Raw genomic sequence first — 14,298 nt, forward strand, 5'->3', positions numbered from 1 at the left:
GCTCTCCTTGGCTCAAACCTCCATAATTATCTTTTACTTTTCTCCCTTTAAATCCTACATCCTAATAATGAATTGCAAGTTCCAGAATATGCAGCTCTGCCTTCCTGCTTCTTGTCTTTATCTAGCTATCTCAGTCTTCAAAACTCAGTTCAACCTCCTCCAGGATGTATTCCTCACTTACCCTCCCTTGTCACTGGATTGGGTGCCTATCCTATTTGCTCCCACAGTCCACCTTTGCTCATAACCTTTAATACACTGTACTGTTTTCCTTTATCTTCTTGAGGGCAGTGACTTGGATGTTTTTCTCTCTCTAGCTTCAGTTCTTATCCCAGTTACTTGTGCCTAGTTGGGTAGGCACTCAAGAAATGTGTGTTAAATGAAAAAGGTTCTCAGCTGCCTGAATAGCTTGGACCATAATCCAAAGGCCAGTTTCAGTGTCTGAGAACATGCACAATTTGATGGAAACTCTCATCAAGTTTCCTGAAACCAGGAAATGGAAGAGCAAATGAAGTATCACTTTAGGAAAAGATGAAATCCAGCCCAATTACACATTAGAAAAAAATTAAAATTTTTGATCAATAGTTTAAAACTACCAAAAATGCCACATGGGTAGGAGGAAAACTAAGATATGACTGTTCCTGACAAAAGGCTTCCTAGTTTTAATAATGATTCTGCGTTGTTCCTTGATCTGGCCTCCTTGAATAGCACCGATTTGCTTTGACTTCGGATCTCTGTGTCCATTTTCCTTAGACCACTCCAGCTATCTTCAGGTCTTACCATCTGAAGTTAAATTAAAAATTAATTAATTCCAATTTATCAATGCTCCCAATGTGTGAAGCATTAAACACAACCAAGCATCAATATTTATTAACACAAGACAAAGGAAACACATTCAATGAGTTAATAGAACACTGTCCAGCCAGATGTTAAATTTAAAAATGTATATCTAGTCTAAATTCAAATAAATAAAAAAAAACTTTATACATAATTACACAGTACTATAGTTTGAATTTGACACTGGTAAATATCTTGACAGAAAGTAAACAAAACAAAGCATTTAGGACTAAAAAATTATTCTTATATCTTTACACTCTCTTCCTCTGGACAAATAACATGGCCCATCTACATATACCTAAACCAGAAATGTCATATGAATGATAAAGAAAAGGCCTATTGTGTATCTGGAGTACTGCAGCTTGCTCCAAATACTCTTGCTTTTAACATGAAAGCAGACAACAAAAACAACTCTAAGGCATAGATCATGTTGGAGTTTGAGGGTGAGGTGATAACTCCTCAATGCTTTAGTCTAAAGATTCCTGGATATTCAAGGAAAGTAATTTATTTGGCCAAGATATTGAGCACCATGCCTGGGGCAGAGACCTTAACAAAAAAGCTAAGGCCTCAGGCCCTTTGTTGATTCAACAAAAGCATTAAGCAAGCATTGCCCAGGGACTAGAGTTAAGGAGACATTCACTCCTATGACCAACAGACAGGCAATGGTCCCGAAACAGCCTGAGGCAGCACAACTTCAGGAAGACCTGGGACTGGAGGAACAAGGGCCCTTTAATAGGCAGGAAGGAAATAAAGACTGTGGATTCACTGATGCCCACTAACATGCTGGTCATTCCCAGGGTCTCACTGCTGCAGGAGATGGCACTTGTTCTGAGGCAGCCCCTTCCTCATCTATCTCGGTTACTTCTGTTGAGAGGCAGAAAGAGTTTTAAAAACTTAAAGAGGAACAGATTTCTCTTATGTGAAATGGGGGCTTCCTATTAGTTTTCTTTTTCATATACATGAAAACCCAGACAGAATGTCTTCCAGACTTCCAGAGTTTTGACAAAGCTGTTTCTATCAATAATGGCCTTTTGGGCCTGTCTCAAGAGTCGGTTCAACCACAAAGGTTCTACCTAATGTGGAAAGACTAAGAGCATTGTGTCATCAAGAGGAAGTTTTCTCACCGAGTCTGCAACAGACTAGGCATTAAATCTGCAGATGGTCCCACAAACACCTATAAGCTAATGACTAGAATCTCTTCCCCTTACCGGAGGATACCTTACCAGAATGACTGGTGCAGTTCCCCAAAGACATAGCTTGGCTTTCTTCCATTAGCATACTCTAGCTTTGGGGGATGGACAAAAGATAAATAAAGCAGCCACAAGGCAGAAAGCAAAAAAATGACAATAAATCAGAAGCCTGAGGAACTATAAAACTACATAATCAGCCCCTAAGTAACTGAGAGTTGGCCATACTCTGAGATTAACGGAGTATTTTATTTGAAGGAATGAGTATAGCTCCACACTGTCCAATATGGTAGCCAACAGCCACATGCGGCTACTGAAAACTTGAAATATGGCTAGTCCAAGTTGAGATGTGCTTAAAACATATTAAACTTCAAATATTTAATATGAAAAAAAGTAAAACATCTCAATAATTTTTTATATTGATTCCATATTGAAATGATAGTATTTTTGATATACTGTGTTAAGTAAAATATATTAAAATTAATTTCACCTGTTTCTCTTTACTTTTCAAAATGTGATTACTTGACATTTTTAAATGACAGATGTGGCTCACATTATATTTCAAGCAGACACCCAAACCTGTGTAGAAAAAATTATGAAGGAAATCCATAGAATAGACTCTGCCTATATTTTTTTTTCTGAGAACTAGTGGATTATGGAGCTAGAAGATCCTCAGGATTCCTTGCTTTGCTTACTGAATCATCAGAAATTGTTTTAAGAAAATTACTTTCCAGATAATCAGGCTGTTTCCTCTGTGGAGCCATATTGTTGCTAGTCACTGGGATTTCTTGTCCCAACGCAAGTGCTTTTTTTTTCTGTGCATCCTAGAACCTCTCCCATCATGTGTAAATTAATGTCATCCAAAATGCAGAAAAAGAGATCTGGAACTGGAAAATGCCTTGAGGCTTGCCCTCTGTGGAGAATGAGTTGGGAGAAAAAGAGGATTATGTCAAAAGGAGTCGGTAAAGTGGCTTTGAGTCAGGAGACTGTGTGAGGGCAGCCCCCCAAGAATGCTGCCGTGGCGAAGGGTCTGGTCTTTGCATTATAAACCTTATTCTCAGGGTAATTACAAGTCTTAAAAATTGTTTAAAAACATATTTAGTTTACATGATGTTACAGTGGGGTAAATAATATGTATTATTAAAATAGTCTAAATAAATATTTACACAATAGACCAGAGTGGGTCAAAGAGAACCATTCTGATTTAACAAGTTAACTCTGTTCACTTTGAGTTTTTTTTTTTTAATTTTTAAAAATATTTCTGTAAGAAAAAAATAATAAAATTCAACTATATTCAAATACATGAAGTATCAGACCAAAGAAAGGAAACCGAGCCGGAGGCCAAACTCAGTCCCAGGCTCAGTCCGCTTGGCCTGGGCACCGCCGTTATTTCAAAAGAGTTTCTTGCACCCATCAGACACCTCCCCTATTTCAGCATAAGTCTGGCTATTTTGGCAATCCCAATCAGTCAGTTCTGAGATATGTAGCTCTGCGCCCTTATGCCTCCATGTGACTTGATCCCACCGCCTTCCCAGACTATCACTACTGTCCTTAAATTCTCTGCCCTCGTGAACTGGAAGAACGGAGGATGCTCTTCAGTTTTCAGAAAGGAGAAGCTATGTGTATAACTGCAGACACAGCTTACAATGGGCCTGGAAAAGGGGAAATTCTAAATTCTTATGTAGTCACTTTAAGTGTGAAAGACAGTTTCAACATTGCGGGCCAGAGTGAGTTATTGCGATTCCTTAAAACTAGGTGAGCTCTAATGAATCTTAGCTTTTTCCTAACATTTTGATTTTTAAACTGAGATTTTCAGCTGGTAGAAATAGGTTGAATTCCTAAAAGCTTAAGCTGATTCTGGGAATGCAAGCTTTAAAAACAGACATAGGCAGCTTCCGTTTATACTAAATATATGCCAGCCAACAGAGACATAGTACAATGTGCAGCAAAACCTGCAGTCTGCACTTTTCAGTCACCTACTCCGTTACACTGCATCAAGAGAGCACTGAAATTCTCTCAAAGTAGAAATGTTTCTACTTTAGTTGTTACAACTATACAAGCCAAGTCTTCAATTTTTTAGTGAATTAAGTGTATTCTTATTTACATGTTTAAAACACTGGTCAAAATGTTTTACAGTCAAGAATTCTATATATAAAGTCATTCTCATATTCAGTGGGTTATTTGATTTGCTTATGGGTCAACTGGAAGTAAGCCGAGTAATTTCCATGTTAACAAAACCCGCAGAATGTCTAACTATGGTAAAATGGCAGAATACAGTACAGAGCGGGGAACTGTGTAATTCAGACTACCCTCTTCATGTGAATTCATTAAACTCCCTTACAAAATTCTAGAACAACATTAGATAAAAATACAAGTATATACAACAGATGAAAAAAATGTAACATGCATGTAATTGCTTTAGTAACGTGCTGCTCACGCTATGTCAAAGCTCATGACTAACAGGCTGTTAACATTTTTTTCATTTGCCACCACAGAATTCCCCTTTCCTGTGTGTCATGTGATTGCAGAATCCCACAGGATGAGATGAAGGATATAGTGTAGCATCTCAGCTTATTTCACACCGTTTGAAAGCTTGCTCCTAGTCACCAGTCTTTGGTCCTTGTGGTTTTGCAGGATGGCCCCTGTAATCCCCACAAGGTGGTCACATATTATAAGCCACATAGATGGGGTCTAACTGGTCAGCTAGGAAGCTGTCACGGAGGTGCATCCTCTGCTTCTCCCCTCTGGAGTTGATGGGGATAACACCTGGGTCCACCACCACCACGACGCCAACGATGAGGTAATGCTCTTCTAGGACCACGTTTGTCACTAAAGGAACCAGATCTAGGGCTTCCTGTTCAGAGCCACACAGTTCCACAACCACCACGAGCAAGTTGGTCCATGTGAACACGGCACTGCAAGTTCAATGACATTCAATTAACATATCATCTTCTACAGTGTCTGCCAAAGACTTATCCCCATGTCCCCAAGGACTGCCTTCTCCCTTGGATCCAAGCAGGAGGCTATCTATCAGCCACATCTGTAATACATGACCTTGTCTCTGTGATCACAGTTGATTACCTGAGCCATCTAATATCTCTTGGGAGTTTGGAAGTGGGATTGAAAGCTGTCAGCTGGTTGCCTAAACTGAGGACATGTACTTGAGTGCTTGGAAGTTCTGGGGTAGCTAGGTATACAGAGCATTTCAGGGAAAAGCTCTTCAGGGAGGAGAGAAAAAATGAAGTGGATGCCCACGTGGCTCTAGAGCGTGAGAAGATGGTGCTTCCTGATGGCCCTCTCATCCCTAGTTTCTATCCTTTTTTGAGATCCAGAGCTGGTTAGAGACTTTTAGGAACCTCTGAGATGGCCAGGTACTCTTCCTATTAACTCTCGTTTGCTTAAGTATTTTTGAAGAGAATTCTTGTTATTTGCAACATAAGAGAGCTTTAACTAAGATTATTACCTATACTCTTACACCCAACAGGAAGGGAGTCGGCCTGGCCTCGTCTGAGCTTAGTGCCCCTACAGGGTCCTTACTGTGCTACAAGGTAGAAGTTGCTTTATACTCAGTGGGATTGCTGGGTTAGGATGTATGACCTGATTTGTGGTAAGCAGTGTTAAACTGCCTTAAAAAAAATCGATCCCAATCGTTAAAGAAAAATGTACACAATATTTGGTTGCACCAAAAGTCAAATGTTTAAAATTAGGGGGTAACATGGCACCCAACTTCCCTGTGTTGTTCTTAAACCTCATGGGCATCATTCAGGTCTGAGGAGAAACTGTGACAAAAGCAAGATAAAGATGCTCACAAAGAAGTATCTGGAAAGCACGAACAACCGTTACAGAGCTGTGGCTACTTTGCACGGGAAAAAACACCCGAGGAAGGACACGCTGACTGAAATACGTATGGATTCTGTACTGTCAAGAATCCAGAATGAGAGACAACAGTAAAAACTAAGGTTTTGATTTTAAGGAATTAAAAAAAAGTTTTTAAGAAATTTTTTAGTCAACATGAGGCTGGATGACCTTTTAGCGGGATGATGTGGGGGGAATTCCCGCACTGAGGGAAAACTGCACCAGATAAGAATGATGACTCTTTTCGTTTGCTTACCATTTGATAGATTATGAAGCACATTCTCATTTGATCCTCCTGATAATCAGGAAGAAGCAGACAAGGTATCTGCAAATAAGCAAAGCAGCCTCCATGGGAGAGCTGGGCCTGCAAGCTGGGTCTTTTGATCACAAAGTCATGGTTCCCCTCCTGCTACACTGTACCAACTTGCTAGAGGCGGGTGGTTAGTTAGGTCCTTTCCAATGGTAAGAATCAATCATTAAAAAGGACTCAGACCCTCACTGGGTCCACGGAGCCTGTTTCCGTGTCCCCATGGCCTCATCTGCCACAGACAGATGAGACAAGAATCAGTGTGTTTATTTTCTTGTTGCCCTTGGAGATCTATGTCTGTAGGTGGCACCTGGTACAGATGGCTGACTACAGATCCACTTCAACCGACAGTATAGCCGAAGCGGGAACCTGCTCTGTGAAGGGGAATTTACCATTCGGCAATGCTCCTGTGGACCCGAGACACGGAGGTCTCAATGTCGATGGGGTGGTACCGCAGTCCTCGCAGCTCCAGCGTCTCGTCCAGAGCTCCCACCACGTACAAGGCATCGTGACGCTCTGATGGAGAGAACAGAGAGATCTGGTTCATCAGACATACTGAGTGCAACGCACTGCTGGGGTTAGGAGCGCAGGGTTCAGGCCGCTGGCCACGTCACCAGCTGTGTAGCCAGAAGCAGATAGATCACTTGGGGCCCTGAGATCACTTAAGGCCCTGAGCCCTGCTTCCTCTCTGTGAGACGGGGTAATAATAAATGGCTCCTGTGCCGATTAAATAAGATAATCCATGTAAGGGAGTTAATATTGATGCCTCGGGCATGGTACGGGCTGAAAAATATTAGCTATTATTATTACTATTATTATTATTATTACTACTACTCCTCCTCCTCTGTGACAGTAATTGTTCCAAGTGCTGGGGAGACAAAGATGACAAAACACAATTCCTGCTCTGAAAATACTTACTGTCTGGTGGGGGAAACTACACGCAACAGATGTTGCACTGTGGTAAGAAGCCCAGTGACCCGAGTGTGCCCGAGGGGTGGGGAGAGGATGACATGCCCCACCCTCAAGCTCAGCTCAAGGGTTCAGAGAGGGAAAAGCTGAAGCCTTGCTGGCTGAGCTTTCAAGGAGGAATAGGAATTAGCCAGACGATGGCTGTGGGGTCGGGGACGGAGGGGAAGATTTTAAGATGGAAAAGAAATGAACATGTGTCACTGTTTCTAGACGTCTTCAAGGAATCCATGGAGAGATAGTCCTGGTTATTAATAGGCTTGTGATCCAGCCAGGACATGGCAGAAATCTCACTCTTTTCTTTTTGTTTAAGAGATTTTATGCACATACTGTATACATTTATATCTACATAGGTACTGCATCTTGAAGAAGAGAGGTGATTTTACTAGGTCTACTGAATGTAGTATTTTCAGGAAAAAGTAGATGTCTGAAAACTTCAGCGAAACAAATGCTAGAAGCTGTTGGAGAGAGGAGGCTGAGGAAGGCCAGCAGAGTTCCCATGACACCAGAGGAACTCATAATGACTGTAGTAACAAAAACAATGGCAACACAGCAGTTAACAACTAGGAAGTGCTTTCTGTGTGCCAGGCACCTCTAGGCACCTGAATGTATCATGTCATATGATCTCACATCATTTTGACAAGGCAGGAAGCATTATTACTCCCCCTTTCCAGGTAGGAAACTGAGAGGTCCAGTGAGTGGCTCAAGGTCACACAGGAAATGGCAGAGGGAGGCTTCAAACCAGGGTGCAGGCGAGCGATGCCTCCCTCTTCTCTAGTATGTCGTTCTGCTTCCCTGTGAAGCACGGAGAGACTACGGAGCTGATCAGTGTGCAGCACGTGTGACAGGCGAAGGAGAAATGACCTGGCTCGATTCCAGCCATTAAAGCCCAATGAGTGATTTGGGTCAGTTCTTGACGTGCACCATACAGTCAGTGCTGGGGATCTGAAAATGGCTACTAATGCCATCAGGAAGAACGGCTGGGGGCAGATGGCAGTGAAGGCATGACAACTGGGCAGAGGCTGACTGGGGAGCCCGGGCGAGCAGTCTCACGTCCAGTGTGAGCCCCCGAAGGGACAGAGCACTCCAGACGTTGGCCCCTCCACGCTGACTCCCTCTCAGGGATTAGGAGTAGAGGATGAAAAGATGAAATACCTGTCCCATCAGGGCTGGAGGCAGCCCCACTGGGCAGAGGGTCTGCGTCCTGCCCGGGGCACCTACCCATCACCAGGCGCACGTCTACGACTGCCCGGCCAAGCTAACCCATGGTTCAGGGAGGCCAACAGGGCGCCCTGGTGCTTCCGCCCTAGGGACTCTTCGTGGGGCAAAGTCTTACTTCAAATGAATATAAATTTGTGTGTGGGTTCAAGATCACAGAAGGGAATGACTCAATACACACAGTCCACAATCCAAAGCAGGCTGAAGCAGGCCAGCCTGTGCCTGAGGCTGAAATGCACAGCAGGATGAGGGGGAAGAGCCGGTGTGGATGGTACCTCCGGTGGCTGCTGTGAGCTCAGTTCGGCGGACAAAACCCAGGTATCCTGTTCGAGCCCAGAGTGTCTGGGCAGCATCCCCAAAGCTGAGGCGGGTGTTGAAATGATCAGCTTGAAGAGTTTCACTGTCGTAGATGGTGTAGTAGCCACTGGCTGTGTGAGGACTGTTCACCCAAATCTACGACAAGAAAGGGGGACTGGTCATGCTTCACCAGTATCAGTGCAGTTCTCTTGGGACAGGTTACTTTGGTTTTTTAATCTCACATTTATATTAACAACAACGCAGTTGCAACAGTAAAGGCAGCCAACATTCATCAAGTGTTGACGACGCGCTGAACAGGGAGGGAGGTACTCCACATGCCTTACCTCCATCAATCCCGACACACACGACGTGACAATACGGTGTGTATGACTATTATTCTCACTTCACAGATGAAAAAAACAGGAGTTTAAGAAACTCATACCTAAGACACAGAAACTAGGAGACCCAGACCCATGTCTGGGTGGCTGCAGAGGCCGTGCTCTGAACCTGGAGGCTACGCTGCCTCCCTGGCTCATTTCTCAGCCTCTTCCAGCGTCTCACAGATACATCAATGGATCATTTCTGGGCTCTAAACTAGGTTATAAAGCCCCCAGGAAAACACTGCAGGGTGTCTGGATTTACGATATAAACAGCAATAGCCAACAACAGCAGTGACACCGGAATTCACTGTGTGACAGGCACTGTTCCATGTGTACTGCCGACAAAGGCACTGATGTATTTAACTGTCACACAATTCTACGAGGGACGTGCAGTTATTACTTGTGGGGGAGGAACCTGAGAGGTTAAGCAACCTTCCCAATAATGGGAAGCTGGTAACTGGCAGAGCCCAGGCCTCCTGGCTTCTGTACCTACGACATTCCTCCCTGGAAGCTATGGGTGAAATACCAGGGTCGCTCAAAGACTGTGGGAAGAAAAATTAAGTCTTTTAAAATATCTTTATACTAATACAAAATATGGATACATTTTGGAAGAGAATATAAAATTTGTATAAATTTTAAAAATTGTATTTGTGTCTCCTTCTAGTTCTACTCCTTAATAGGTGGGAACAGGTGGAATTTGTCCACTTTCTTTCTGAGCTAAGGGAATGTCAGTGGACAATCTGGGACTGGTTCTATTTGGGTGCCCAGATCTTCTCTCCATCTTGGTGTCAATTTCCCTCTTTGGTCCACTGCAGCTTGTGCCTTACAGAGAAAGATTAAAACTCTTGAAAACTCACAATGGGGGAAAAGCTAAACTCACAGTTTCACTGACTTTTAGAATATGAACATTAAAGTCTTTCACTGCTGACTTTTCAGAGTAAAGGGGAAAATTCTACATACCTCTCCAAGGTGAGAGTCTCCAACAGGCCCTTTGGTCTCGGGATTAACAATAACTACTTTCACTCCAGGTAAAATCTAAGAATCAAAGAGAACACAAAGACTGGCCTCAATTAAATGTAATGACCTCTAGGAAATGTAGTTACCCACCCTCCTTTCCCTCTGTGCAAAGGCAGGAGCTGAGATGGTGCTCACGGGACTGTCCTCAGTGGAGACAGAGGTTTAACAAGATTCAGCCTCAAAATCAGCCCCTTCTCATAATCTATCTTGCTCACTGGATCGCCTGAGAGCCTCCGCTCTGGGTGACAATGAGCGCTAGAGGCAGAGGGACCTGAAGAGCACGGGAGGACGGTGGCAGCTCTGCAGGAGAACGGAAAGACGTCCGCCCGGGTCCCCCTCAGGAGGGAAAAGGAAGCAGTGGTGCCAGCCTAAAGGATGGCTCAGGGCCTCTCTACATGCCTCAACCCCTCTTCTCATCTTGGGTTTCTAGCGTATGGTTCCTTGAGAAGCCCCACAATGATGATCTGGGCTCATATACCTAAAACCTCAAGGAAGGAAGAGAAGGGCCACTCCTGCTCGTCTGGACCAGGCACCTCACTAAAGCTCCTGACAAGATGGTAAGGTCACCCCAACTCCACCTCCAAGGGTTTAAATGGAGGAGTAAAACCAGAGTACACTCCCCATGGGCTCATCCATTGCTGCATACATTAGGCAGGAGCCCTTTATTCCTTACCAATTTTCCCTCTGCCTTTTGGAGTTACTAGAAGGGATTCTGACACGTTATCACCACCTCCTCAAAAGGATGAGAAACTTGACAGCTCATGCTGATTTGATTCTTTCATTAGTAAATTGTTCAAAACTGCCATAGACTGAAATCCACGTGTTGAAACCTAACCCTCAATGTGATGGTATTAAGAGGCAGGGCCTTTGGGAGGTGATTAGGGCTCTGCCCTCATGAATGGGACCAGTGCCCTTACATGAAAGAGACCCAGAGATTTCCCTTGCTCCTCTGGCCACGTGAGGACAGAGCAACAAGATGGCCATCTAGGGAATCTCTCATCAGAATCTGCTGGCTCCTCGGTCTTGGACTTTCTAGCCTTCAGAAGTGGGAAAAGTAATCTTCTGTTGTTTATAAGCTACCCAAGTCTATGGAATTCTGTTACAGCAGCCTTCTGGATGGACTAGATAATGACTAAATCTCTTCTTGAACAATTTAAAGCCTCATTCTAATCTAAGAAGTCACTCTCAAATATCTTTATACTCTCGTCCCCATTTTGATTTCTCTTTTAACCTTAAATATGTGTATGTCTTCCCTGATATTAAACCCCACCCCTCTATTTGCCACCCTATTTTTCTCCTTATAACACTAACAAAGGTAGAACTGGCTGTTTTTAAATGTTGCTCATCTCTTCACCTTTGATATAATGAACACTGAATTCTGCTGATCTGTCAAATAAGAATAACATGCTGATCGAATTAAAAAAAACTGGAAATTAAGAAGGCTTGAATCTAGTATTTTTCTTATTCATGTTCCCATATGAATTTGAAAGCATTGGCTAAGCGGAAATTGTTGAATTATCTCCAGATTTCAATTCAGTCTTGCCCTGGGCACTAATATATTATATGGCTTCAGGTTTCTTTGAAATGAACCACCTCTCCACATAGACTACCTTTCCAATGGTTAACTGAGCAAATTACCTTTCCAGACTCTGAGAGGAGCAAACTCTGGGGGGCACCCCGTTCCACAAGACGAACTCTGCAGAAGAACAATTCAATACTTACTATGTATGTGCAAGCCTTTAAAAAAACAACTGCATCATTTATACCACAGCTATACACTGCTTTCCCAAGACCTCTACTCTGTCTCTCCTCAAGCTAGAGCAGAGTATCTTAAACTCACATCACTGACATTTTGGGTCAGATATTCTGTTAGTTTTTGTGAAGGGCTGTCCTGTGCATTGTAGGATGTTTAGCAACATCCCAGGCCTCTACCCACTAGATGTCAGCAGCACCTCCTTGTTGTGACAAACCAAAATGTCTCCAGACATTGTCAGATGTCCTCTGGAGGGCAAACTCTCCCTGGGCTGAGAACCACAGCGCTAGAGATGCTCTCCTTGTGCAGGATGGCTCAGTGCCACGGGCCACACCGTGAACACAGCCCGAGTCAGAGGGACCCAGGAGAAGGTTCCAGAGCCCTCAGGCCAGGAGCTCCCCTTAGGACACAGCTACTATTCATTTGTGAGCTGATAAGGAGGAAGGCTTTTACTCCTGGGGCTCAGATAAAGTATTGTTTCAAAAACTCTACTCTGCCTCTTTATCGTCTGTCTCAGTTATTTTTAAACTGCCAGAGAAAAGCATCTATCCATTTTAGTTTAATTTATGTCAAATGTCACAAAACACCAGTATTACATTTTAATATTAAACAACAGTGCAGCAACTGTGGGAATTAAAGTTTTTTTCTTATAAATGTAAATCTTGTGAGCTATTAATAATGAAAATTAATTCCTCCTCTCCCCTTAAAGACTTTAACAAAAGGAATGAGGGAGAGAGCTGGCTTTCTTGAGGCTCAGAATTGTTTCTGCTCAGAAACGCTAGCAAAAAACAAGTAAAACAAATCTGCCGTACCTGTCGTGTCTTAGTGCTTTCAGATCTACATACACAGTAGTTGGATCAGGCCCTGAGGTTCCCTAAAGAAAAACAAATCAATGCATTATTTATTTAAAATTTAAATGAATGTTAGTTCCATATTTCACATTTTCAAATCAAGAAATAGATAATTTAGCCCCAAACATGAAAAATCTGAACTCTATTTTGAAAGCTCCCCCTGTCAACCAGAAGAGGCAAGGTTGCCGTCAACCTGGAAGAGACGCCTGGCATGGCTTTCTCCTCGTCCTTCTTCCCTCTCTTCCCCGCTTCTTCTCAGGAGAGTAGGCCAGGGGCTGGGGCAGCACTGAAAGGTTACCAGGCTGAGAAGGGTCCTCATCCCTGTGCTCAAAGTAGGGATGAGACAGACCAGCATCCATGCGATTTTCAAAACCAACATTGGCCCAAGCTGACAGCAAGGGGCCCATGACGGGGCTCCAAGGTTAAGGTGTCACGATGCTGCTCAAAAGTCACTCAACCATGGACACAGAGGACCAGAGAGTACCCACCCTTGTACACCACCTTCTTTGACTCTCACTCTTGTCCATACCTCCATTCGCCTAATTAGCCTCCAAGCTACATAAAATCAGACTCAGTTCTTTCCTGCTGTTTCAACCCCTTTTTGTTATTTACCCACCAAGATAACACAGCAAAGTTGCCATCTGGCTGGAGAAAAGAATACAGGCTTATTTGTGCTTCCTTTGCAAAAAAAGGTATAAAAGATGGAGGAGACTGAAAACAGAAGGTAACATAAATAAAATTCAAATAGGCCTCAGAAATCTTCTTGATTCATCGTCACGGACCATAACACCGCCACTGAGAGTAAACATTTACATTAGTGCTTAACTGCCGGGCATGGCTCCAAGCACCCGGCACCTGGAAACTCAGTGGTTCTACAGAACGACTCGTGAAGGATAATACCATCATCTTCATTTTACAGATGAGCAAAATAAGGCATAGTAAAGTCCAAATAAAAAGCCCCGAGTCCCACAGCAAGTAAATGGAGGCCTGTGCTCCGAGCCCCTCCCCGCAAGCAAGCTTTCATGACAGTCACCTGCAAACATATTGCTACATTGACTCTCGATCCAAAAGTGGTGCTGACGGCCCGAGGGGACAGACCGATGTCCTTAAAGAGCTTGGAGAAGGACTGCTGGAGGGCAATGCGGGGCCGCTCCTCAGCCACCACCACACACGTCCGGATGCAGGAGAGGTTGATTCCTCTGGTCTGTAAGACACCACACACAGGAGCCGGGGTTAGCAGGATCGTAAAGCACTGAATAAACATGGTTACTTCTCTACCTTTGTTCAAGGAACGCCAGGGAATTCTGTGTTCTCACCACAGATATCCAGAAAAAAGATACACCTTTTCAGAAAATACCAAGGCATTTCACCAAAACCATTACCCATGGTCAATTTGCTCATTCTTGATTTCTTTCCTCTGCCATCTAGAAGTCTCAGGTGCCAGTCAGACATATGATCACTGGATACATACATGAATGAGCTGCCTTATCTCTGGGGCAATTCCCAATCTCGAATATACTGAGGATGCAAATTCTACTGGGAAAAATCCTCCTGGAGGTCACAGTTCCCTTTCATCTTTACATAAAAGCTTTTCTATTCAGCCCCACCTCTTCTCTACAATATAAGAATCAGA

The 14,298-nt window shown here is 43.5% G+C and overlaps 1 protein-coding gene across 3 annotated transcripts in view; it reads right to left on the reverse strand.

Annotated features, from left to right (window-relative positions):
- Positions 1 to 544: 544 nt before the first annotated feature.
- Positions 545 to 14,298, reverse strand: part of DIP2B (disco interacting protein 2 homolog B) — a 195,593-nt gene continuing 181,839 nt past the window's right edge. For 2 of the 3 annotated variants that reach the window (XM_031683009.2, XM_072972814.1), the window contains exons 32-38: positions 13,699 to 13,869; positions 12,627 to 12,688; positions 11,700 to 11,757; positions 10,005 to 10,079; positions 8,643 to 8,820; positions 6,576 to 6,699; positions 832 to 4,936 (exon numbers count right to left, since the gene is read on the reverse strand). In XM_031683009.2, coding sequence (XP_031538869.1) covers positions 4,684 to 4,936; positions 6,576 to 6,699; positions 8,643 to 8,820; positions 10,005 to 10,079; positions 11,700 to 11,757; positions 12,627 to 12,688; positions 13,699 to 13,869 — 921 coding nt within the window. In that variant the 3' untranslated portion in view covers positions 832 to 4,683. Of the gene's footprint in view, positions 781 to 831; positions 4,937 to 6,575; positions 6,700 to 8,642; positions 8,821 to 10,004; positions 10,080 to 11,699; positions 11,758 to 12,626; positions 12,689 to 13,698; positions 13,870 to 14,298 lie in introns of those variants that run through there. The other variant, XM_072972815.1, reaches the window with a different exon arrangement.

Source organism: Vicugna pacos, chromosome 12, assembly GCF_048564905.1.
Source record: "Vicugna pacos chromosome 12, VicPac4, whole genome shotgun sequence".
NCBI classification, from domain to species: domain Eukaryota; kingdom Metazoa; phylum Chordata; class Mammalia; order Artiodactyla; family Camelidae; genus Vicugna; species Vicugna pacos.